This window comes from Falco naumanni, chromosome 2 (genome assembly GCF_017639655.2).
Source record: "Falco naumanni isolate bFalNau1 chromosome 2, bFalNau1.pat, whole genome shotgun sequence".
NCBI lineage: Eukaryota > Metazoa > Chordata > Aves > Falconiformes > Falconidae > Falco > Falco naumanni.
This window is the reverse complement of record NC_054055.1, coordinates 86,810,120-86,837,182: the sequence shown is the minus strand read 5'-3', so window position 1 is coordinate 86,837,182 and position 27,063 is coordinate 86,810,120. Positions and strand designations below refer to the sequence as shown.

At 34.8% G+C, this 27,063-nt stretch overlaps 1 protein-coding gene across 12 annotated transcripts in view; it reads right to left on the bottom strand.

The window, feature by feature from the left end:
• DMD (dystrophin) overlaps positions 1-27,063 on the bottom strand; it is a 1,096,913-nt gene that overhangs the window by 374,768 nt on the left and 695,082 nt on the right. For all 12 annotated transcript variants that reach the window (XM_040582467.1, XM_040582466.1, XM_040582468.1 and 9 more), the window contains one exon: positions 12,675-12,839. In XM_040582467.1, coding sequence (XP_040438401.1) covers positions 12,675-12,839 — 165 coding nt within the window. The remainder of the gene's footprint in view (positions 1-12,674; positions 12,840-27,063) is intronic.

Sequence of the window (27,063 nt, the reverse complement as noted above, 5' to 3'; positions counted from 1 at the left end):
TTCATACCCTGAGACACTGGAACACAGATAAATTTGCAATCCATCCTCAAGACTGAAACGTCTGTTACAGATTAAACAATTTACAAGGATTACTCATTGGGAAAGTTTGCCATATTTTCACAAACCATTTGCAGCCAATATTGATTAATATTCTTGCACTTGGAATGAGGATTTTTTAGAAGAGGTTTGGATACAGACTATTTAAAATCTAAATGCTCAAAGCTCACAGAGAAAACACAGAGCAGATTGCTCCTCAAAGTTCCACAAAAAGATATATGGAAAGAGTGATAATTGAGTTATGCACAGAATATCAAGTTCTGGTTTGTATGAGTTGATTAAATTGACATTTCAGATCTTAATAATGCATTGAAAATAGGAGTGGTTTCAATAATCAAACAATATCTCAACACTGGAAGTTTTCACAGTTCAGCCTTTTGCCAAATCATAAACAGATGTCAGAATACAGTGAGATAAATGTCTGAGGCACATATTCTTTATGTGCTCATGTAGACAATTTATACTACCTGTTATTGCATATAAAAACTACTCATCTAAAAAGGTGTTAGCAAAGTGAAAAGGTAAAAGAATCAATAAAGAGTTAAAATCTGACTTATCTGGCCTAGCTTGTCAAGTAGAAACTGGCAAATGAAAGCTGATGGAAGGAAAAATACAGCAATGCCCAGTCAGAGTTTTCATTCTCTTGTGTGGGTGAATTTTCTTTTATTTGTCGAGAATTAGGTTTGCTACTCCTTAGCCATGCTCTTCTTTTATGTTCTAACTGGAGGTTGTCAAGTATATAATGAAGTGATTGACAAGATTTGACAGCATTCCTATTGTCATTCAGAGCTTGTCAAGGACAAAATCCAAATACAAGTTATTTTTAACAATAAAGAGTTATTTATTTTTTTAAGGATGGCCTATTTTTATCTGCTTAAAATGAACACAATATGCTATTTTTAATATACGGCAAGTGACCACCATGGACAGTAAACAAGTATAAATACTACACCCAGAGACAGTTTGAAGCTTCTTTACCAGTATATGCAAAAATCAAGGTTGTGTAAACCTTGGAAAGGAGGAGAGGACTCAAGTATAGAAGATCACAGAAAGGGTGAGTAACAACCCGGAAGGTAAGGAGGGAGTAAAGAGAAAAGACTAGGAAACTGAGGAAGCAGGGAGAAAGGACTAGTGAGATAGCAAGAGGATTTGGAGGCAATGTGGATGGACAGAATAAAGTGGGGTTTAATATTGACTGGAGAAGAAGATTTGGAAGGGTCAGCAGGACTTCAGTGGTCTAGAAGTGGAAACAGAAATCTCTGCTTTTTGTCAATTCATTCCCCATCCAGTGTGTCATTCCTCCATCCATTCCTTAAAATGCTGGGACTCACATTTCTCTTCATCGCCTCTGTGTCCTCACCATCTATACTCACCTACATCTGTTCACAATCCACCTGGAAAACTGTCTTCCAGGGGAAATGGCAGTGCTGAGACTAAAACCTGGAGGAATTCCCAGGAAGCACAGCTTTGACCTTCTCCTGTGCCTGGAGGAGGTACGCTGACTCCTAAGGCTTTTAGGAGGTAGGATGTGGAGGAGCAGGCAATACCCTCTGATCCCCTGTGCCCTCTCCTCAGATCTTTCCTTCAGTCCTGCAAATCCTGAGTTCTCCTGAAGAGGTAAGGAACGCCATCAGCAGACATTTATATAACGTGTAGGATAGGGCTGTCTGTTCAGATTAGAATAGAATATCTCCAGTTCCTCCTTTAACAGCAGGGGAATTGGAATCAAGCTGAGCAATGCAGGCCATTTGATCCCAAAAGAGTAAATCATTGTAATGGCAAAGAATTTGTGGAAGTAAAGCATTAAACTCAAATAACTCCCACATAAATTTATACAGTAGTAACATGCATATTATTAAACTAATATCCAGGAATGCAAAAGAAAAGAACTAAGCACTGTTAGCTAAATGTATCCATTTGCTACACTGTGCAGGGTTTTCAACCAGAAAAATACAGAGATATATGGAATGAGATTGGGTGGATACCTCTATTTTTATTTACTAATAAGAATTTTTCTATGCACCTTTTACATTTGCTGTCATTGTTTTTGTTGTTTCTTTTGTGTTTGTGTTTTTTGTTTTTTTTTTTAAAAAAAAAAAAGCTAAAAGGCAGAGGAGAAAAGATCCTGTTTGACATACACTTTGACTCAAACACCTTAGCCATGGAACTACAATCACAAGACCCGTATGCCTAACAGGTAGTGTTAGCCACAGTGCAGAACACATCTCTGTTGAAAAATTCAAAGGGTGAAATTTAGACAAAGATATAGCATCAAAAAGGATTTTTACCAGACACAATAGCACTGTCCATCTGGCCAATTGCTATTGATTTCTTGCACATACAGCCATTGAATCTGTTAACGTTCCACAGATCCAGAGCAGAGCAAAGGCATTTGTCCTGAAGCTGTCTACAATCTTCAACTCCTCACCTCTGGTAAGGAGACTTTGTTTTCATAGGATTATGCAGAACAGGTAATAAATCCCAAAATAATGTATATATATATATATATATATATATGTACTGATTGGAAAACCAGGCAAATTGAAAAAGAGAACGACTGAACATGAAATGTCAGTGTTCTGCCCAGTATTGAGTTCTAATTATACAAATACTGGTTGTAACTCTGTATGAGTCCGTTGGATGGACAGATAAACCTATTTTGAAATTATCTATATTTGCTCTTTGGACATTTAAATAAAAACTTAAAATACTTTGGGTGTTGAGTTTATTTTCCAATATACTGCAAGTTATGCATTTTAGCATTTACTTTTAAAAAATGTACTTAAATTCAGTTCACATAATGAAACTCAGGAGAAATATTTTCAACCTAAAATTCATTTGGGAGGAGATAGCCAAGGAATTTTTTTAAAAATCCAGTATTCAAATGGTTTTCATAGAAGACTGAGAAAATAAATTTGGGATACACAGTGTTTCCCTAATTATTTTTGTGCAATATGAGATGATGGCTTTTAGGATTCTCTCACCAATGTGCTTTCTGTTACACTAAAGTTACTGTATGAGAATCAGAGCTAACATGCACCTTATTAAATTATTTCCAAGATTACTTTGTTGGGTGTTTAAACACAGAAGTTACTTATATGCATTTACTTAGAATTTTCTTAACAAATGCTGATTTGTATTTTCAGGTCACTAGGCTGTAAACATGCTTTTATTTTTAGGTTCCATTTACAAGCAACCTTTTCAGCCTATTTTTGTTTTATGCAATGTTCTTGTATATCTGTATGGGTTTCTGAACCATTGCTCAAAGCCTTATGTACTGGTGGTAATGATCTGGCACACCACAGCTAGAGATTTCACTCTGTGGTCACATATTGCAAAATTACACTCCAATTACATAAAAATAGGTACCTTAATGCTAGTTAAAGAAGCAGAGCCCGATAGTCACAACATGATATACTGCTGCTTTTGACAATAGATTCAATATTCAAAATACCAATAACAGATTTTGTTATTCACATTTTTTTTTTTTTCTATTTCAAGGACTACCAGCAAGTAAATGCTTAGGAAAGAGTCTGCTGGTAGGTGTTTGGGGTTTTTTTTTTCTTTTTTTTCTACATTTTTCTAATAGTTTGGCACTACTTAGGCTGCGTTAAAACTGACAGAGTTTTGTGGATTATAATCTGCAATGAGTTAGTTTTAATCTGTAATGAGTTAGTGGCATTTTCTAATATGAACAAGGCTACTGAGTTAAAAATCTTTGAAAAGTATTTCAGTAGACTGACATTTATTATATCCAGTGCTAATTACCTGTTTACTTGGAGTCTGTTATGAATACAGGGTAGGTCATCATACATGAAACATAAACAATGTAAAATGAACCTAGTACTACTTATTTTGTAAAGACAACTAGAAAATCTATAATTAAAATTATCTTTGAATCTATGTCATAGATAGAACTGTTTCTTTATAAAATTATGACTTTTTTTTTACTTATTTAAAATCTGTAAAAATAACATACTAACTTCACTTAATCTTAGCAATGATACCCGACTAAGAGAACCCTAACAATTACAATACTTACTAAGTTCTGAAAGTTGACACGAGTTTTTCCTCACATTCTTTGTTTTCTGGACTACCACTAGTCAAAATTCAGAAGTAATGGACATAAGCTGTTGGTAAGATTTTAATCTTTTCCAGGGATTGTTCTATCCAGTAAAAAGTTATGTTCAATTCATTCTGCAGTATTTCTCCTCTTTCAGAATTTTGTCTTTGAAGTAGAAATTCACTAAATAAAATTCTGCTGTCTCAGAAACTTAGAATGTTTTCTTTGGATGAACATTTACTTGAAAATGTCATTAACTAAAGATTGCTATTAGAACTAAAAGCTATCAAAAGTACTAGCTAGTTTTTTCCTGGTTAACTAAGGTGGTTTTCTCTGGACTGCACTTAAGGATAGTAAAGAAAAAAAAAAAAAAAAGAATCAGCATGTTTTATTATGATAATTGAGCAGGTCTGAAGAAATCTGTAAACTTATTACATTTTTCAGAAGATTTAGAATGCTCGGCTTTTTAAGAATACTGACCCATAGATTTCAAACACTAGATACCAGAGCAAATAATCCATAGTAACAGCTAAAAAAATAGCAGCAACTAAACACATATTAGCACTAGCCAGTTTGTAAACTTTTCTTATCTCTACCTTACTAGACAAGATACTTTATATTCTGTACATATTCGTGTTTCTAAATCTAGCTAATGATTTCTTATTGATTATGTCACAATAAAATAAAAGTTCCTTACTATATGTGTCTGCACACATATGGATATAAGAGGTTCTTTTTCTGATTGTAAAAAACCCCTTTAGCTCCCACCTAAAGTATTTTTCTAAAGCCTTAGCACTCCACAAATGTTACATGAACTACATTAAAAAAGTGCAATCTGACTGTAACAGATTGCAGAATGTTAATTTTATCTTAGTCACAGTTGCAGTAGCTTGTGATAGGAAAGCTTTTACTTATGGTCTGTCTTATCTAGTCATTTTGATCTTAATGTATTTAAGAAAGCCCTATTATTCTAGTTCTGTTAGACTGAAACCTAACTTCTGAATCTAACAATTCTTTGAAGCCTCCTCATGTTCTGCCTGTAAGAAAAAGCTCTGGGAATATCTAATAAAAAATCTCTTACTTGGAGTCCTATCACACATAGGATTAAACAGGACTGTGAAGAAACAAATATTTAGAGGAAAACTGAGAGAATTCAAAAGAAAAGATTGGTTAGACTTTCTGAAGGTATTTTCTTAAGCTGCCAACTAGTGAAGTATCACTCATTACCCTCTCTTCCAGGATTCCCCTCTTAATTTTTCTTGCAGGTGAAGTAAATAAATTTCAGCAGAACAGTCAGTGGGAGGAAATAAAGGTCAGTACTTGCATAACTTCCTTTAGCCATAATTCTGGAGCTCTACAGATTGTTGATGCCGTAGGCAAAGCTGTTTCAAAGTGTAAAGTATGGGTCTATAGCCTCATGTTCAGAATAACATATCCCTAAAAGGTTTAAGTGTATTAAATTTGGATGGCTGGATCAGAATAAATACATTTCAAAGTGCTCATGTATGTCCTTAAATATTCCATTAAGAAGACAATGCAAAAGTGACTATACCTTCCATTATAGCAACATTTGCTACCAACTTAAAACTCTGATTAGCTGACTTAGCCAAAATTAGCTTGTGATTAAAGATAAACACATTATTATCAGGACCACAAAAATAATTGCTTTGACCACAACAATAATTGCTTTTTGGACTAATACTAATTAGAAACTCTATATATGCTTTCTTGACCAAATTAGAATAACAGATAGTTAACAAACACAGTTTAGAAGAAAATTTGATTACTGTCAATGCAGTATTGGAGCTCTCTCTAGTTTGGCAAACAAAGCAGTGACAGAAAGATGAAGCTAAACAAACACAGCCGAGGAAAAATGTGCAAGGTTTTAACTCAACTGTTGAAGTGATTTACCACAAGACTGTCTGTACCTGGAAATTAGAACCTGGTCTTGCTTTGGTTTGTTTGTTTTTGAGAAAGGTGTGCTGCCATTCAAGCAGGAAATAATGCAAAGAACTGAAACGATTACTTTATAGAGCAGGTCTGACTAGATGCTCAGAGCAGTATCTTCTGACCTTATATCAAACCAGCTCTACTAATTCTATGCACATCTCTGACAGACAACAAACAGTGTCTGTTCAAAGTCAACTGCAGGGCTGCCATATATCATGCAATATCTGTAACTGTTTCTATATAACAGCTCTTTCATATAAAATTTTAATATCCAACAGTATATGGGGGCTTGTTTTATGAGTCCTTGTTTATATTAATATTTTTGACAAAAAGAATATCTGGCAGAAAGTTTGTAAATAATGTCTAGGTTAAAGAGGAAGGTGGAGATCATCCTATTAGAAGTTTGTGCATGTTTGCACCTCAGTAACTGCTACACAGCTTGCTCTGATGTTAGTCTAGTATCTGCTGCTGTTAGATGGATATCACCCTCCCTGTACATTTCTACCCCAAAGAAGTGCCAAAGTACCATGGGAAATATATCTTAAAATACTATGAAACTTCCCCAGACTTGAAAGAAGCAAGGCTACTCTCAGAAAGCCCAGCAAGCAAGGCAGAAGTTACTGGGGCTAGTGCTGTTTGGGTAGAGATCCAAACAGATCTCTTAAGGCTAAATAAAACTTCCTTATGTCAAAGTTCAGTCATTGAAAGAAAATATTTCATACCATCCATGTTATCCTGCAGGACCCCGGCTTTGCACTGAGAGGATATGGTTGCATTAACAGCTGAAGAGCAGCTATCACTTCTTGGGATTCACGTTTATTTATGTGACTAAGGACTGTGGCTATACAACCAGCAAAACCATTAACTCTGAGTGCTCAGGAGTTGCAAAATGCCCATGTTTAGCTGTGGATATGCAGTGACACAGAAAGAATAAACTGCTAAGAAAGATAAAGTTGTTCAACATAAACTGAAAGCAAGACCAGGAAAATGTGCTTCGCTAGCTACATGTCACTCGTGCTGGGAGAAGTACTGGTAAAAAAAATCTACCAGCACATAAAAACACAATGACATAGTAAGAGTTGAACTTCAGCATGTCTACATGGAAGGTGTCTCCTGGCACGGCTATATTCAATGACTGTAACACTATTAACCTAGACACCAGTGCTGGCAGAAGCTGTACTACAAATAAAGCTGCACTATTAAGTATTTTAATCTTTTCCTGTGTTATGATGTAGACTATTTTTGTAGTATTTTCTTTGCACTGTTTTGTAACATTGGAAATTCATGATGATTTCAGCTGAGTAAGTCTGTGAAGTATGAATACTAAATCATGCAAAAAAGCTATTAGACTGAGAATAATTCCAGGTCGAAGAGCGAATCCACAGAGGAGTCATACTGTTAGCCTGGAAAACTGGAGAAGTTCATAGAGTAAAAGACTATATATTCTAGACACGTGAGAAGCTACATGGAAGGTACTTTGCAAACCTGGAAGTGTTCCAGTTCTCACAAGCAGCAGTAGAGTCTAGAAACTCTTAGAGATGTAGATTTCATGGCTTCCCCATGCATATACATAAGTATTTCACAGGAGCGGTCTGCATTATGCTGCTATGAGAAGGGAGATTATGTCAATGTAGTAAAAAAAATATTCAGCACTTAAAAAGAACTGAGATCTATCCTAATACTTTAAACCAGTAGCTTGCAAATATGTGTTTCAATGTTGATTTACTGGGACAAGGTTTTAATTACCAAAAAAAAAATAAAAAAAAAATACCCCAACTTTGACTGTTTGTAGAAGAAAACTGTAATTAAGGATTAACAACATAAGTGAAGCAAATACTGCCACAGAAGTTTTTTAAATCTTGGGAATAAAGTATCCTTTCTCTACTCTTATTTATTAAGTGAGAAATGAGTGAGTTATTAGAGCCTACCTGAGGTTTTGGAAACCACTGCTAAATGTTGTGGTGCCCAATTGAAAGCCTGGGTTCTAATTGTGGCATTGCAGTCTCTAAATTATGGTCAAGAAAATTATGAAGAAAAAGTATATTGTGTCAGGTGTTTCCTGAGCCGTGCTGTGATTCTTTAAAACAAGCATAGAGCAATGATAACAGCATACTTACAAATGCCTCTCTAATAAAGGGTTAATAAATGTAAGGTAACAGCCAGAGAGCCTTTTCTTAAATAAATGATTATATCACATTGGGCAAGAGCACACACCAAGACATCCTATGCTAGTCCAAGGGCAAGACACCACTTGGAAATTTGAAATCCAGGATGTAGGCAGGCTACAGAGCATTGGGTGGACACAATCACAGTCAACAGTGGTACCAGTCTGGATTTAGCACTGCAAGGATATGTACAAGGGCAGAGGCATAAGAGAAAACTCTTTAGGAACTGCTAAATGGAAGATTTTAGTATTATTAGTGGTCCTACTGCCCCTAGAGCAAGTGCCATCATGTCTATAACCTCATGTACATGGAAGCACACAGTCAACGCTCTGGTTCAAGAACATACAGATCCATACAGCTATGAATGGAAAGCAGAAGGGGACTGTATGATGAAGTCAAATTACACAAAAAATGAATTATGTCAGTGACACTGAACCTCTCTTTTTCATATAACCAGTTTTCATCCTTCCCTCGATTTTCATGTGATGAGAGGAGAAATGAACTAAATGGGGAGAGGGTGTATGCTCAAGCGCTGCAGCATGATTGCCCACACCGTTAAATTGCGAGCATTGCTTCATGAGCCAAACTGCACTGTCTGAGATACTGCGCAGGCATGGTCAGGGATTAGCATGAGCCACAGGTGCAGCAACAGGATACAAATATCTTCTTTGGGGATCAGAGTGCTGCTGAAAGGATGTAAGCTATGCTCTGTCAGTTGGCCTGTAAACCAAAATATAATCCTGACCATTTTTTACTTACTAATATAGATGTACTTGTAAGATCTACAGGAGGAATTTTAATCTACCTCTCACCAATCACAATTATGTATTTGGGTCTTGAAAATCTTATGGTTTTGTGAAGCTTTCTGTAACAATATGTAACAATTTCTCCTTTGGTTACACCTTTGCTACTCACAGAAATTCTTTGGTGCCACCCTTAAAAGTTAACACTGATGGTGCTTTTATTTCATCATTCTTCTAAGGAACTGTAAAATTTATGGAGTTCTCACCTACTTTTAATATGCAAGTTTTGCACAAGTGGAAATACTTATGCACTTTAAAATCAGTTTTTAAATCACAGAAACTGCAAGTCATCAGTATGAACTGTGCTAGTGAAGTCCACAGATATTCCCCTTTATCTATTTATTATGCAGATATTATATAGATCAATATTATTTAAAAGCTAAATGAGATTCTCTGATAAGACCATGCATTTATTATATCCCCTGATTTATGGAGGAAACTGATGTTAATTACCATATTATAGGTGGATGCCAAAAGTAAAGTTTGCTATAGTTTTTAAATAAATAAATTACTGCATTTTGGAGATTTCTGTCAGAATAATTCTAATTAGTGTTTTAGATAAGCATTGGTTAGTGTATCAAGTTTTAATTTCAGCTAACACATTTTTGTAATTGAAATTTTCTATAGGTAAGTAAAAATGCAAGAAACTTGCTTTAAAACAGGTGCATTATTTTAATGTAAGATTGATAACTTGATAAAGACATTATATGCATTAATTTAAAACAAACACATACTCCTGTCCTCTTTCTCTCCTATCTATCCCACCCCATCTGTTGTTCTCACCATTGATTTCCACCTGTATCTGAGGTCATAAAATTTCCAACACTCAGTATTTTATGGCTTTTAGAAGTGAATATCCTAACAGTACTTAAAATCTATGCCCAAATCTTTTCCACTCACATTAGTTTCGGAACTCTTTTCCCAAGTATACATTAGGGAAAAAAGGGGGCGGGGGGGGGGGGGGGGTAGGGGGGGTGGAAAGAGAATGGAAGGGACTTTAACAGCTGAGGAGGAAAGAGAAGAACATTAACTTGCAGGCTTAGTAATAGTATGAAGAACATTGAGAGAAATTTTATAAAAGACAATGTCCCAATTGAAATGAAAATTAAAATTTGTAAGCCATTATATCAAATTCTGTAACAAAAATAGTCTGGTTTTCCTAAGGAGTTATATGAGCCTGGTCTTTTTCAGTCCAGTGCTATACTCACAAGTGTGATCATTAAGTTTTAAACCTCTTCTTCATACCTTCCAGATTCTTAGAGTATCAAAAAAGATTCTTTGTAAAATTTCTCATCCCATATATTTTCTATTTTAACAATAACCTTTTTGTTCTACTAGGTGATCATCAGAATTGTGCTTGTTTCTGAAAAATGGAATTATTAAATCCTAGAGAAGATACTTCAGTGTTCTTTGGATATTGTTGGAGGAATTAATATGGTGGTAGAATATGTGTTGAATACTATACAGCATTTGGGAACACCAGAGTAAAAGATGTTGTTGAATACATCCCTCCTATAGGTAATCATGCAGGTGTCCTTACTTTTTTAAAGGTAGCATTAGCTATACAGGATAGTAGTTTAAAAATACACATAAACATAATCATGCCAACAATGATTCAAGAGCATGTGTATGCACATGCTTGACCCAATGTAGGACAGCATGTTAACATGGATCTGAAACATGTGTTTGAAGTTGAATATAAAATTGGATATAATCACAAATGGGCTGCTTTCCTGCATTCTATCGACTCATATTTGTTGTATGTTTTGTCATAACTAACAGTCTCAAAACTTTTACTATGCTTATCCTTAACCTTAAAAACGTTCAAGAATCCCATTTGCCTTCACAGGCATTTAATATAGAATCCTTAATATAAAACATTCTCTCCCTGAAGAAAATTAAGTCTAGGTAAATCATCAGTCAACAACATTTTAAAATTTGAAGCCGATGTCTTTTAAGGGCAGCCAGATAGCTAACATGCAGATAAAAGCTAACACGCTTCATCTGCTTACAGCCCTTACAGTAGTATAAACAGCTAGCTTTTTAATCTACAATCAAAACTGGTCAAACTTTAAATCTAAGTAATCTAAATTTATCCATGGAAGAAATACGGTAGGGTCTTTCACAGAGAGAAAGTTTATTTGCCTTTCTTTGTTTGCCTCTTCATTGTTCCCCCTACCTCTCTCGATTTCATCCCAACTGCTTCAGGACTACAGATTTTTTTTTCAACATTTTTTCAGAAATATTCTTGTCACATCACCGTAAGAGGACTGAAAGAGCCCAGCAGATAATTTCTTTCACAAACAGTATGGAAAGCAATAGTCTTAGAATTGGTAGCAATTTAGCCCTGCTTTTATTTTATATAAACTTTAATGGTGGAATCAATCTAGAATTAAAGGAAACAGATTGGAAAAAATATAGGAAAAAATCGATGAATCACATTTTTTTTTTGGTTAAAATACAGAAAACAAGGATAGATAATGTTCTTGAAAACAAAATTTCATCACTTATGTAGTATATAGAGAGACATTTGCAAAGAACTATACTAATTTTATCTGTTAAAAAATTAATGTCTTCCTGAACTCATTCTGTCAATTATAGGACTGCAACAGGACTTGACATTCACTGTTTTACATAACGTGATTGTATGACGTAAAAAGTGTTTTGGCATTAAAACAGTTCTTTAAAAGAAACTGAGTTAAAGTGAATTTAACACGCTCAGCAAAACTACACATCTTCAGAAGGAGGTAACATTCCATTTCATGCAAGGCAAGAAATGTTTTAAATCCTTTTTTTCCTTTTATTTCACTGAAAATTGCATCCATCATCAAAATCAATACAAAATTCAGTGTCTTCTGTTTAATCTTTATCTAGGTGAACAAGATGCTCAGCTACTACAAACCAGAGACATTTCATGGATTTCAGTACCCTATTGTATTTAAAATATTTTCCAAGTTTATGTGAAGATAAGCTCATATATGTGTAGACAAAATGCAAGGTCAAAAGGTCTAAGTATACACCGGCAGACGAATTGATTCTTAATGTGTATTTCTCATCCTTAATTTCTCTGGCCTCACCCAACCCATATATGGGCTTTTTTTAAAAAAAATACGTAAATACATATCAAGGACCAGATTACATATATTTTACTCACAATTACTAGACAATCAGCTACACTGATTGCTGAATTGTTACCTGTGCAGTTAGATAATTTTACTTGCAATATGAGAATCGTGATATGGCACTAACTATTCTGAATTTCATGTAGTCATATTAACTTGAATGCAACATGTTAAATGGTCCAGCACTGATATTCTATATTTTAGTTTGCTTTGTGTTAAAACCTGATGTATCAGCTTTTGGAGTTACTGTTTCATGTATATGACAACACAAAAGACTAGATTATATTCATATTTCACCTTGGAACTATTAGCTTTAAACTGCCCTGTCACTAGAAAACATTTAATGGAAAAGAATAAAAGTTTTCCTTAATTCATAGAACTTTGAACTTCTGGGGACTACTGCCAACTTCTGTCCCAAAGCTCTATTGTTAATAGAAACTGCACAGCTGATGCTGCAACTGACTTTTTGACCTCTAAATATCCTGATGCTTTTTTGAAATGGAAGAAAATTTACCTTAATATCAAAAGCTCCTGGTTGACCAACTTTGTTATAAAGCTCCAGCTGGTTCTTAACAGGTGTTACCCAGAGTATCACCTGATTTAGTTGTTGATCAAGTTCGATGAAATCCTTTAGCAGAATCTCTATTTCTTTTTGTTTCTCTGGAAGGTCTTTGGACACCTGAAAAAAATACCAGAAGCCAGTGACTTGGTGGGAAAAAAAAGTAACATGAAGCAATTTAACACTACACATATATACACTTACATAAAATGTTAAAATACAAGTTTTATACATCAATAGAAAGAAGGGAAAGAAAGTAAAGACCCACCAATCCAATTATTATGGTAGGTATATCTTAGAAGTCAGTCAAAACACACTCTTTCCAAAAAAAATCCCAAAGAACGAAAACAAAACCCCAAAACCAAAACAGACACAAAAACTTGAAACAAAGTTAAACCAAATCAACCAAATCAAAACAAAATGAATACCCCAACATCAGAGTTCTCTTTTGTTTGTTTGTTTGTTTGTTTATGTGAAATAATTTATCACCTCTAGTATATGAAACTGTTTTAAAGGTGAATTTTTAATCAGAAAAAGTCATAGTGAAAATATGAAATTGATTGTTTTAATGATATCTAACATTTCTCAACCTCTTGAATCTAAATATTTATGAGCATGTGTTTTCTTTCAAGATATTTAACATTGCCAGTTGAATCCAAATATGCCAAAGCAGACTCACACAGTGAAGAAAAATAATGAAGTATATCATCAGTACTGACTGGGCCACTTGGTTCTCTTACTTGCATTCAAAGCAGTCAGATTTTTAACTAAGCACATTTTTCTGTGCCAACAATATTAGAAATGAAGGATCAGTGAATGGCGTAGTTCAAATCCAACAGCACTGAAGTACTTGGAGTAAATATAGGAACAGGCTGAAAATAAATAAGCCAACACAAAGCTCCATGCTGTCATGCCCAGATTGTTTTCTATAGGTAGGGAGGTAAGGTGTCACTCTACTACACAATGGGCAACATTGCAAACATATACTAGGGAAAAAACCATCTGTATTTAAAAAAAAAAAAAAAAATCACAACAGCAAATACAAGGCCTGGGCAGAGATAAGAAACAATGGTCATTAATTATTAAAATCAGCCAAGAAGTATGGTTAGCCTTCCATATAAAGAAAAATAAGGTTTCCCAAACATTCATTGTTTTTAAACACATCTTTACTAAAGCAGCCCTCATAAAAGTAGCAAACGTGAGGTTTCTGATACACACAATAAAACAGAAATTCCTTGTAAAGTTAAACAGTGTTAATGGAAGCATTACCGTCATATTGCCTGGCTACAGAAGTATTACTGCTGCATACTAACTTCTAATCCCTAATGATAGCACTTTACAGAAGACAATAAATCTAAACTCCCCAGAGATAGGAAAGCAACGAAGGTTACTAAAATAAGAACAAACCACCAAAAAACAAGAACACTCCAAACAACCCAAATCAAACAGTACCCAAACCACCAGCTGAGAGAATGGGAAGAACACATGACATTTACCTTTCTTTACAAATTTGGTTTGAAGATACTGATTTGTTGGTACTAAAATAACACCTCTACATATACTCTGCATATGGTTTATTAGACTGTATTTAAATGACATTTGTAATTCAAGAAGTTGATTTGCCATATATTACATTATCTCCATTGTTCACTAGAACCACCCCCTAATATCCTATTTAATAAAAACTGACCCATGAGTCAAATTACTTTTTCTATCTTCCTAATCTTATGAAATATAATAAAAACCTCTGCTTTTCCAGAATGGCTCCAGATATGAAAGAAAAACAATTAAAATGCATTCATTTCCCTTATGTGTTAACTCAATATCTATGCAGACCTTGGCCTAATTTCACAGAAGATTAGTTTCATCTTTCTTACAACTTTTGAATGTTAATCTCCAGTGTTTAGTAGCTTTAATATTAATGTAAACAAGTTCCACAGAAACTACTGAAAGTACATTGGTAGTCACAGGCAGATAAAAATCCAAGCTGACTTCTGAAGATCTGAAATTTAAATAAATTTTCTTCAAATCAACATTAATCAAGCATATTTGGTCTATCACAAGAAAGAAAAATCTCTAGTTTGGGTGGGTTGGGGTTTTTTGGGGTGGGTGTGGGTGAGGGAATCGGGGGTGGGGCAGGAGGAAGTAAACAATTGCATTCTGAGGTATGTTCAGTCCAGAAAAGCAGAAGATGAAAGATTAGGTTGTGGTGATAGTCTGGACTTCAACCTACTGTTTTCGAAAATAATCACGCAAGAAAAGAAAACAAAATAAAGCCCACCTATATTAAGAGCTAAAATGTGATATAAATAAATGCAGCCTCTTCTTACAAGTTGGCCTCTGCTCTAAAATTGTAGCAAAAACATAGGATTGTAATAATGTTAATATAAAAATAAAAAAAGAAATCTAGGTAAACATGTACCAGCTCATTACAGACAGAAATCTACAGTTGTCTACTTTTAACATAGAGGTAAAAAGAACAGTAAATAAATAAATAAAGAACGGACTTACCTCAAACTCGGGTTAAGACTACAGTTTAAGCATGGATAAGCATTTAACAAGGCAATACTTTGTAAGAGCCAGGTAACATGTTACATACCACTGTGTGAAAATCAGATTCTTAGATTTGGGATCTCAGGGATTTTGCTTGCTTTTGTTTTTATTTTTTTCTTTTTTAATAAACTCTGGCATCAAACTGTCAAGCTGGCTAATCAAATTAGAGCCTGATGAGTTTAAGGTAATTACAAGTCTGCCTATCAGGCCGAGGTCCTGCTGCAGACTGTCTCTGGGGGGACAGCTTGTTTCCTGACCTAATTCTGCAGCTCACCAGAAGCGTAATTTGGGAAACTCTCCATGGACTAATGGACATGGATATGACGACTGGGTGTCCAGATTTATGCCCTTTCTGTGGCAGAGGAGAACACAAGGAGATGGTGCTCTCCAGAATCTTCCTTACCTGTTTACTCTCAGTCTTTAAAGCTTGTTACTCACAGCTCCAGGAGTTCCACCCCTGAAGTGGGATTCTGGTGCTGGTGGGACCTACAGCCATCCCACTGCCCCGCTGCCTCTGAGCTCTCCCTGCAAATTCTTGGATGCCTCCAGGGATGAGTAGGCAATAGCTAATGTCCCATTCCAATTCTATTTTCTATGTTTTTGCTTTTGGCCCCCTTCCTCCTTTAATTATTTGATGTCTCAGGGTAACCATGTGGCATCTACTCATTTTCTTTGGTATCTTATCTCTTTCCCTCCTACTTAAGAAAGACTGCTAAGTTTTATCAGAGGACAGCTGATGTCATTTTCTAAGGGGGAAGACCAACAGAAACAGCAGCCATCAGGAAACACCTGCAAAAGAGTAAAACCAGGGCAAACATGGGAGATGTTTTGCCCCAGATCTGCCTAAGACTGAACACAGGTCGGATTAAGCAGTGTAACAGGCTGGCAAGGAAGACAGGATGCAAAGAAAAAATTGAAGAAAGGACAACTTGATTTGGAACATCTTTCTAAAAGTGTAGCTTAGTCCTTTGCATACAAATTATATATATTCAACTTTGCCCTATTTGGCAGCAGATCAACGTTTAAAATATACATTAGTTTGCAATGAAAGGGAAAAATAAATTTACAAGTGCAAAGGACAATAAAAATATGGATTATTCCTTCAAAGAAAAAAAAACTGATTTCAACATCAAAGGACTATATAATTTCAGTGATATGTGTCAAAATACTCATCTGAAAACATGTGATGCATCTAAAATTCTGTACTTTAGCTCAAGTGTTAATTAAGTTATATTAATTGGAAGCTTAGTAACAGAATAATAGAAAAGATGTAAGCTCTAAATTGGGAAACAGTAAAAAAGCCTAATTTTACCAACTACCAAGTGACACTGATCTTCAAAATACTTAATTTTATTCTAATCGTAAACTATCAATATTCCACTTATTTAATTTATTCCTATATTTGCTCTTTTCATTAAAATACTAAAAAAAAACCCACAAATAAATTACCAGCATAGAAAGGAAAACATTTCTCATAACAAGAATTTTCTGTGAAATTTGAATAATTAGATATTTTAAAAATCTAGATCTTTATCTAAATATTTTCATTTCTTCTCATATATTCTAAAATTACTTGCATTGCTTGTTTCTGTTCCATCTGAACCTCATGCCTTGGATGATCTTCCTTCACAAGGAGCCTAATATATTGAAAGAACATAATATTATGTTCTTTCATCACCACCCCAATCTGATTACTTTGGTGTAAAACGATACATATGCTCAGCTTGGCAGAAGAGATCTCCTTGATCATTTCACACGCTCCAGTTTTCCACTGCCATTTCCTACTTTAGCTTTAGATAGTTATTTTTCAGTCTATTTGCATAGTTGTGTGCATGCACTACGGGATGAATTAGAGCTGAGCAGATGGAAAGGAATACAAATTATTATGATAATAATAATAATTATAAAGGGAGGAAGAAGTTGTATAAAGTATGTCACCTGATGTAAAATCATATTCTGTGTCCTTGTTCTGTTTAATTCCTTATGAATATCTAAAAAGCAGATTCAATTAAAGCAGTATCAATTAAAATAATAGCTGTAGAGTTACAGTTCGAACCCTTAACTCAGGAACAATGCTCAAAATGAAAAAAAAATGAAACCAATTAGGTAGAGACAGTAAGTAAGGAAGAATGAACAATGGGGAATCATTTTGCAGAGGTCAGAAATGTTATTGCAAATGAAAGAACTTGATAAATTATATTACTAGTAAGGCATCATTATCAGCAGCTGTGACCTGATAAAAGTAAGGAAAGCCACTGAAATTACTTGCATATATTATATTTCAAGTGACCAATGCCTGATTTTGAATATTTCCATCCTCTCCCACAAGTCAATGTCACAGTCATTTCCTATTTACCTGAAATTACCAAAGAGAAGATAATTCAGTTATTATCCAGCTGCTTGGGAATATAGATCAGAAGTTGTGTCTCCCAACATCATGTCATTTGCCAAAAAAAGAATATATAGAGAATTTTCCTAATGATACGTGGGAAGAAAAGAAATACCAAATTCCAGTATTTTAACAGCAGTGGAAATCTGTGGGATTTGCCCTCCAATATCAGATAAGGTACCCCTTTCTCTTGCTAGCTGTCTCACCAACCTCTCAATAACAGAGCAGCATTTACAAATGGATCTTATTTTTATGAACCTGACAGTGGATTAAAATTTAGCTTTCTTGCTATGCATAACATGATAAACTATAATGAACTGCAATGAATATGAAAAAAAGTATGTTGTGGGGTATCTGTGAAGGCTGTTAACAATGTTTTTCTGGTATACCCTACTTGGGGGGGTCACAATGTTTTTCTGCTATGTCCTACTTGGGGGGTCCCTCTGATATACAAAAAAACTTATGAAAGTAGGCGTCTAATGTAAGAAAACTGGTAGCGTCAAATTTGAAAAAAATCACAATTGTTTGCATACAGAGAAATGAAGAATTTATAGCTTTCTGTATTAACTGCTCTCCTTACTAAATATAAAACAAGCAGCAGCTTCTGCTTTACTGTTCCATTTCTGCAAAAATATACAAAGGAAAAAGGAGACAGGTGACTATACTGCAATCAGCCTGCAACATAACTGGACTGAAAACAGGTTTTTATATTGTCCAAGCCAGGACTTGTATGATAAAGAAATAACAACAGTCATAATAACTATTAAATGCAAGCTTCTAAAAACATAACTGACACTTCCATAACACTAGTAAGATGATTGCATAAAACAGCAGTTCTTACAGCCACTGTTCAGAAAGTTTTGTCTGCTTAAAATCACGATCCCTAGAGCATCTACCAAAGAATGATTTAAAATGGAAGGGGGAGAAGCTACTTTTTATGCATAATTTCTTAATGTAAAACAATCTGTGTAAGAAAGAGTTTCATATAAGTTGAGTTTAGGAAGCCATTTAGTTAATTGAACGAGCCATTTTCATTAACAAACTCAATATTGACTTTAAAGTAAAAACTATGTAATTTCTTTAAAACAGTGAATATTTATGAGACATACTGTCCCTGACAAAGTTGGAATAATACCTGTTACTAGGGGAAGATGAAGGCTACTAAAAATTTGTATAGTTGATTTTTATTTGCTATGTAGCTAGTTTCATGTTTCCTTACAAGCTTTCCAGGACCTAACCTTGGCATGGTTTTTGGCTTGTAATTTTTTTTTAACTTCTTCAAAATGTATTTGTAATATTCTTAAATTTTATTTTTTATTTAAAAAAAAACCCAAAACTTTTTCTTTTTTTTTCCCATTGATGCAGAAGACTAAAGCTCTCCACAGAACCAATGCACCAAATCATTTCCTGTTTCATCTGGATGCTTAGCTTTTTAACAAGCAAACATACATATCCTCCACTCCAATAATTTGTTTTCTTTTTCTTCTGTGGTAATATGATTGTATATGTCACAGTCTTTTGAATATCTCTATGGGGTTTACATTTAATATTTATAACTGTTTGTCATTCATTCGGCTTTATACTATCCTAGCAATTCTCCTTTTTCAAGGGTATTTTTAAGCACAAGACACTCCACCTTAAACCTCTGCTAAATAATCTAGTCCGCAGTTTTACTTTCTTTATCTTTGCTTCTTACTCAGTTCCAGAAATCCAAAAACAGCCACCAAGGATTTACAGTATGATTCCTTCAGTAATTCTTAATGAGGGATATTTTGACAGGAAAATGATTTCTAAATAAAAGTACAATGCCCTAACTGTTCTTTCCCTGGTTTACGGCAGATAGTAAGGATCCATCCCTCAGGCTACACACAGCCTGTGGGACAAGCAAACTCCGGCGTGCACCTTGCAGCACTGGCAGCCTGCCTAAGCAGTTACCTTACGCCTGTCAGTCAAAGCTTTTTTTCCCCACGGAAAGCAGAGCCTGGCACACTTGTTGGGAGGCCAAGAGAAAATGGCAGGCCACAGTGCTATTCAGCACGGAGCTGGGCATGCTGTTGCAGTGTCTCAGGGAAACGCAATGTTACTTTACAGGTTATGATAAACCCTGTCTGACGTAGGTAAGAGCAATCTTTTCTCATGGTTTGGCAAACAAAGTGGTCCTGGCTCCACGTCTGGTCTTTCCACGTGACAGAGCTCTTCCTGCCTGGTACTTTGTCTCACCATCCTTTTGTGCAGCTCTCCTTTTCCAAACATCACACATTATCTGAATGCTTTACTTTCAAAACCATGCCCGGTACTGAAAGCTCAACTTCCATGCATAATCAGCTCACAGTGGCAATCAGTCAAAAGCTGAACTAAACATATCAATACTTTCTTCCATGCTGTTGCCTACGTCTGAGAGAAGCTTCCCAGAAGTATTCGCGAAAGGGCTGCGGAGCTTCTAACAACTGTCATCTGCCAGAATGCCTGACAAGCAAAACGAAGCCAAAAGGCACTGCAATGAAACAAATGACAAATATTTATACAACACGTAGTACCTTCAAATGCAAGCTATAAACTTTGAATTGCTGCTGGTTTTGCTCACAGAGTTTTTTATAGGAATGAAAAAAAACCAAACACAAACCTTAACATTTTGTTTAGTACAAGAAATGGATATAATTGGATCAAATATTTTAACATAGTAATAAAATTGGTATCAAACAGCAATTTCTGGCTGTAAGCTACAACTAGAGTAGCAAGTTAGACAATAAATGTATAGATAAACCGTATTACTTCCACAGTAAATAAACAGGGATTTTTTTTGCATTACTTTTATACGATGTAGATAAATTACAATGGGTTGGAATTTTATCTACAGCCAAATATTTATAGCATTTCCTAGCAACATAGAATTTATTCTGTTAAAAATTACAGCAAAAAAATCAATGTTGGTATTTCAGTTCTAGTGAGTGATCTTGACTGCCAAGTACTGAGCTGACATATCTGACAGAAAACAACAATAAACTTGATTTTCTTTTTAGTTGTTCTTCAAGAGTTACCTGGTTTAGCACTTTGAGGGAGGTGACAACTTTTAATTTGTAAGAAGTATGCAGTTAATAGAAAAGTTGAGATCGTGGGATTTACCTTAGTTAACAGTGCTCAATGTGCTATTAAGGTCAGTATCAGAACAGGCCATTCCCTGCATAACGATGATGATGATGATGATGAAGAATTTTTGAAAAGGGCTTTTTAAAACTCTGAGAAAAGTGGCCCAAAAAGGCAAGGCAAGAGTAAGGGAAAAAGGAAGGGGAGGCTTAGCTTTAAGGTTATTTCATGCTATTCTGTTTTTAGGAATTCTAATTATATATAGGGATGTTGCAATACAGACAGGCCTATATAATTAAAGTATAATTTTTATCTCATAGAAAGCAAATAGTAAACCACTGAAGGTCCCTATAGCCTTCCTTAATAGACATGCATGAAACACCTGACATACAATGGCAGTGTCTATCTTGGAACTGAAGTTTAAACGAGTCCAAATAATTGTCATTCATTGGTGTGTGACATTATGTGAACCATTATTCTTTGTATGTGAAATCCCTCTCAGTTACATAGTTGTTGCATTGTGGAAAAATGTGTTAGGTTTTGCCTAAAGTGCCTTATAGGAAATCTGATAATTCAGCTAGATCAATATTACCTCTTGACAGTTAGTACTTTTTATATTTGCCTAGAGATGCTGTGGGCACCCCATCCCTGGCAGTGCTCAGGGCCAGGCTGGATGGGGCTGTCAGCAACCTGGTCTGGTGAAGGTGGCCCTGCCCGTGGCAGGGGCGTTGGAACTAGACGATCTTTAAGGTCCCTTCCAACCCAAACCATTCTATGATTTTGTGATTATATTCAAAGTACTTGGCATAAATTCTTAAACAGATGACTAATATATTCCAGAATCATATGGCAAAAAATAATAAAAAGGAATTTTGAGATGGTTGGTAAGATAGTATGATATATATTGTATATAAACATACATATATGTATTTAATTATTATTTCATGGTCTCATTAACTAGTATAGAGTTTTTATCCCTGCATGGTTGTATTTCATAAATATTTTTAATTCTTTGTGTAAAGTTTAATATGTAGCAAACAGAGCAGCAATATGGCCTTATGAACACACATCTGAAGTCTTTATGAATAATATAAAAGCAAATAGAAATGTTTTATGTATCTCACGGATTATTATTAAATGATTTATGATGTCATCAATACAATCTAGGTAATCCTCACTTTTTAAGCAGGTACAAAATAAGGTACTTAATTTATAGCAAGTTCAGAAACACCTTTACTGTAGATATTAGTTGGGTATGGCCATAGCAAAGTCTTGCCACTAAGATTATGGAAAGAAATATTAATTCAAAAAGACTGCCAAAAAAAGATTATAGGCTACAACAAATGCTAAGGGGTCTTGAGGGAAATAGTTGAGATCTGCTCAGCTTCAATAGACTCCTGGCTCAACAGGACATTCTTGTCAAATGAGGATGGCATGTATCATCACACTGATGGGTTTTACGGACTGAGGTGAATCAGCACTGACATAAGTGACCTGACCTAAGACTCCACTAAGGTTAGAAATAAAAAAATAAAAAAAATTAAGAATCTATTACAGATCCCATTCATGCATACTTACAAAAAACAACCACCCTGTAATTTTCTGGTGTCTTGAGGTAGTAATTATCAACAGAAAATTGTTCGACACTACATACATGATATTATAACAGGTTAAATTACTGTGAGAGGAAAAGAGATATCTAGCATCCTAGTCAAGTTTCCAGGTCCAGTAGACATAAGCTTATTTTAACCAGAACATGTAAGATGTTCCCTTTAACCAAAACTTTTGAAAAAGCCAGTCACCTTAATTGTTTATCATACTTGATATTCTTTGTTTAGAAAATGTTGCAATGGAAAAGAAGAGCAAGACTAAAAGCAATAGCATGTTGGACCTTTCAGAGCTAAATCCCAACATGCAATTGCCTGAAAATAAATTCCAATTCATTTGACATCATAGTGGAAAAAGAAATTTCAAATTCATATCCAACCCCCAACTTAAATGTTGTGCGACTTCAATGCTATAAAACAATCAAAGAAAAGAAACAACTCACAGTGAGAAAACGCACACATTTATCCCACTCTTTCTACATGCTTATGACTAATGTCAATGTATGGATAGAACTAAAACTGTTCATTAACCCCTTTAACTTTTAAGAGCCTTTAAAATAATGATAATAATAATAATGCATCAGGAATTCTCATGACTACTAGCATGATATTTATTCATAACTATAGTGGTTATTATATCTTCTGAGGAAGCTAAGCCAGCTTTTGCCTTTTGATAAAATGTGTAAAATGTATTAGGATTTCTGATTTGAAAGATAAATTTAGAAATGGATATTTAAATTTCATATTTAGAGTAATAACATTCAGGAGAGTCTTCTATGAAATAATCAAATGATTTATTAAGTCTGTTTAATGTTGATTACCCAAGATAATTTAGACATTTGTAGGGAGATGTTGTTATGAAAGCAGAAATAGATATCCACTCAGTTCGTATCAGAGGAAAGAAAAAAGAAAAAAGAGGGGGAAAAAAACCCCAAGAGTATGGTAAATAGGACTATTACAAATTTTCTTATCTAGAAGCATAAGATACATGTGTAATAAGATAAATGTACAAAGTGGTTAGTTTTTACTACCCCTAATTAGAAATATCACAGCAGCACAAACATCCCAACTGATATTCATAGAAGCCTTTTGAGTTTACTGTTAAGAAAACATTCCTCACTATTGTTTTAGATGGAAAGATGCTATTGAAGTAGATTGGGATTTAACCTGATAAATGCTGTAGCACATAGAGCATTATTCAGAAAAATGTTAGTAACACACATCGTGGAAACATTAAAAGATGAGAGGACAATCCCTTTTTACTTCATCCCACCAAACACAAATTAGTCTTGTCAAATGTTGCAAGTCTCTTCTGTTCTTCCTCTCTTTGCAAAACCCTTCCAGGATCTGTTGCCCCTCTTTCATGTGAAGTGGGGGAAATTGCAAAGACAAAGTATCATACAAATTGTCCTTTTACCTCTTCTACCTTCTGAGACAGTCACAGTAAGAACTAAGTAAGTAAGGAATGACTGGGGTCACAGAAGTTGCTGTTGGGATGATTATGAGTAACAAAAGAAGGAAGAGGAAAGACAGTCAATAGACAAGCAAGGAAAGTTATCATTAGGAAATCTGCCCAATTTCTTGTAAGTAGCTCCTTTCCTGTAAGTTTGTCCATGTTGATGAGCAACCTAGCCTGAAATCCACAAATAATACTGTGATGATTTTCCAACTTAACTATATTTAAATTTTATAATATTTATTATGGTTGCTGTCATTTATTGTTAAGCCTACAACACACCTGGAAAACCAAAACTAAGGTAAAACAAATAGAGCTAGAATCTAACATATATAAAGAAGAAAAAATCCTAACTGTTCTAAATATACTCAAAAACTTTTCTTAAAGGAAAAGAAGAATGAATATTCAGTAGTATGTCACAAGAGCCCTTGATATTTTGTAATTATTGCCTGATTGCTGCAACATTTTGAATATCATAACTTTTCTCTTGAAGGGACTTCAGAATGACTAATCCTTTCAAATGAGACTAAACAATATACTGTTGTAAGAGAGCATTTATTAATACTTAACAAGACAAAGAAAATTGGTGCTGTCATTAATAAAAAGAGAGCAATCATATATTTCTGTGCAGGACTACTGAAATAATGTAAAACAGCATTACTAACCACTTTTACAATGATTTACACCTTCAGATTGTTTTAATATCACTAAGTAATTTAATTTTACAATATTCCTATGGGGTAGGGAGTTGTGCATAGGAAAATAGAACAGCTGGAAAATTAAGCAAGGCCATTTCCAGTCCATGGAAAGTGACAAGATCAAAATGCTCTCTATAGAGTATCATACCCAAATATACCATCTAACAGGGATTTAAAGCACTAAAATTGTCCTTTTTCTGATGCAGTGCTACTGCATCTATTTATTCATAGTGGTTTATTGGGGGGGGGGGCACATAACATTGTGGTTCATTTTTACTCTTTTGCTTATAAATGAGGAAAATATATATTGGAGTTTGTATGCTAATAAATTGAAAATAAACCAACAAAATAAGCCATGCAAAGCACATGCCTGTGGGGCAGCAGAGGAGGGGGCTGGTTATCTTCACATTATGCAAGCTTGGCTGCCAAAGTTGAAAGGATAGCTTTTTGGGTTTCAGGGAAAAAGGCTTCTCCAGAAAATGTTTCAGGCTACATCTAACCTGCTGGACGCAGAAGTGGTTCTGAATGCCCAGAGGTGAGTGCATGCCCTGATGACATCCTGGCCCCACACTGCGATAAGACCTAACTGTGCACAAGCTGTCCCCTTCATTTGCAAGGGAAGGAAGCCTAGGCTTGGGGCCAGGCTGAAGCTGTAGTGTGCTCGTCATGCCCCTGAAATGAGGGAACCAGGACCCTCTAGTATGCTGCTGCACAAACATGCTACTCTCAATAGGAGAAACACAAAATAACTGTAGTATGCAAGTAAAGAATGTTACAAACCACGTATAAGTGAAGTTAAATCAATATGCATCCATTTTTATGGATGGAATCATTCCATAAGCAAAATCCTTCCCTCAATCAGCTCTTTGTTCACAGAAGAAAGTAAAACTAAGCAATGATGAGCCTTCCCAATTCACTTCATTGTCTGTGAGACTCACTGGTTTGAAGACAGGCCAGATGAACTGGTCTGGTAGTCTACATTACCTACACAGTAGGAATTACCAGCATCTTCCCTGTAGTTAAATTATCATAATTTTATGCAGCCAGATTGTGTTTGTTTCTTTTCTTTATTCTTAGAAATAAAAATTTAATTTTTGCCTTTAACACAACAACGGTTTAACTTTCACCAAAGCTTGGGAATTTCTTATGCCTTTATTAAGTGAGTGACCCTTCAGTCTTCAGTGCTTGAAACTGTACTTCAGTAGGGCAGAATTTCTGCACTCAACTCCTTGACACAGGATGCTGTGCGCTTAAAGTTTCCATGAACTTAAATGATTTCTGGCACAATTTTTCTATTTAATGGTAATTTTTAGATTATTCTTCTATTAGTTTGCCCAGGTAATATTTGATATCATGTATATTTTTACCTTACTACCTTTCTTTCATTAATATCTTCTCTAGGCATCTGATTTCAGGCATTAACAGATGGCTAAATGTACATGGTCAGAGGGTGTACAGACCTTTTGTTTGTCCCAAATCATTCACTGATATGTTCTCATGCAAAATGAGATAAACAGGTTATTCCCTTCTTAAAACTGTATATCTTTTTTATGTAGGATGAATATAGCTCACCTCTTTGACCTCAATGTTTTGCATCCAGAAATCCACACAAAACTGCTCTAGAGATTCTTAAAGTCATTCATCTGCATTTTGCAAGTGAGATCAAACACGCTCTTCCTAACCTCTTCAATGTAAAATAAATTATTATTGACTACCAATATATTCTCCACAAAAGAACTCATAACATTATAAGAACACTATTATAATCTATATCATCTGGACCAATGGCAAACATGACCATATTTTAAGGGATTTTCTGTTAGGTAGTTTTCACAACGTGGCTTCCTATTTCTTCTGGTTTTTACATTAAAAGCTTGTATAATAATAAAGCTCCCTCAGAGGATTCACATCTAATATCCTAGTTTTCAGGAACAAACCCTGCATTCTGTTATGACTAATGCTTATATAGAGAAAAACCTGCACTGTTATTTGGCTTATTCTGAATACATTAAAGTATTTATTTTTGATAAAAGTGGATATTCTTTCTCATCTACTGTTTGTTGTTTGGGATTTTTTTTGATGGTTTTGTTTGTTTGATCATCTACGAACTGGGTCATGTATTAAGTCCTGGAAAGGAAAGCAGGTAAGGTTGAAGTCTATTTAGGGTTTCTTTCAATGTGATGCTCTTCACTTCTATTTCAGAAAAATTATTTTGCAAATTATCTTTGCTTCGAAGTTTTAGTAGATGCAGTGACTGTGTTTCTTTCACTAAATACCTTGAATGACCAAAAAAGCTAAAGGAGTTGAAACATTTTTGTCCACCACCTCAAAAAAAACAGATATGCTATGTAAAATTATTTTTTCTTTAAGATTAAAACCAGCTGATCAGCTATAGCTTTCCCTTGATGATATTTCAGACATGGGATAAATTACATACTTTTCAATTCTTGTTTTGCTCCTAAGAACTGCATTAATCTGATTTTATTTTTTGTTCTTATAAATCCTGAAGAATGGGCATTTCTGAAAGAATAGATTTTAAACTGAAGAAATGAGCAAT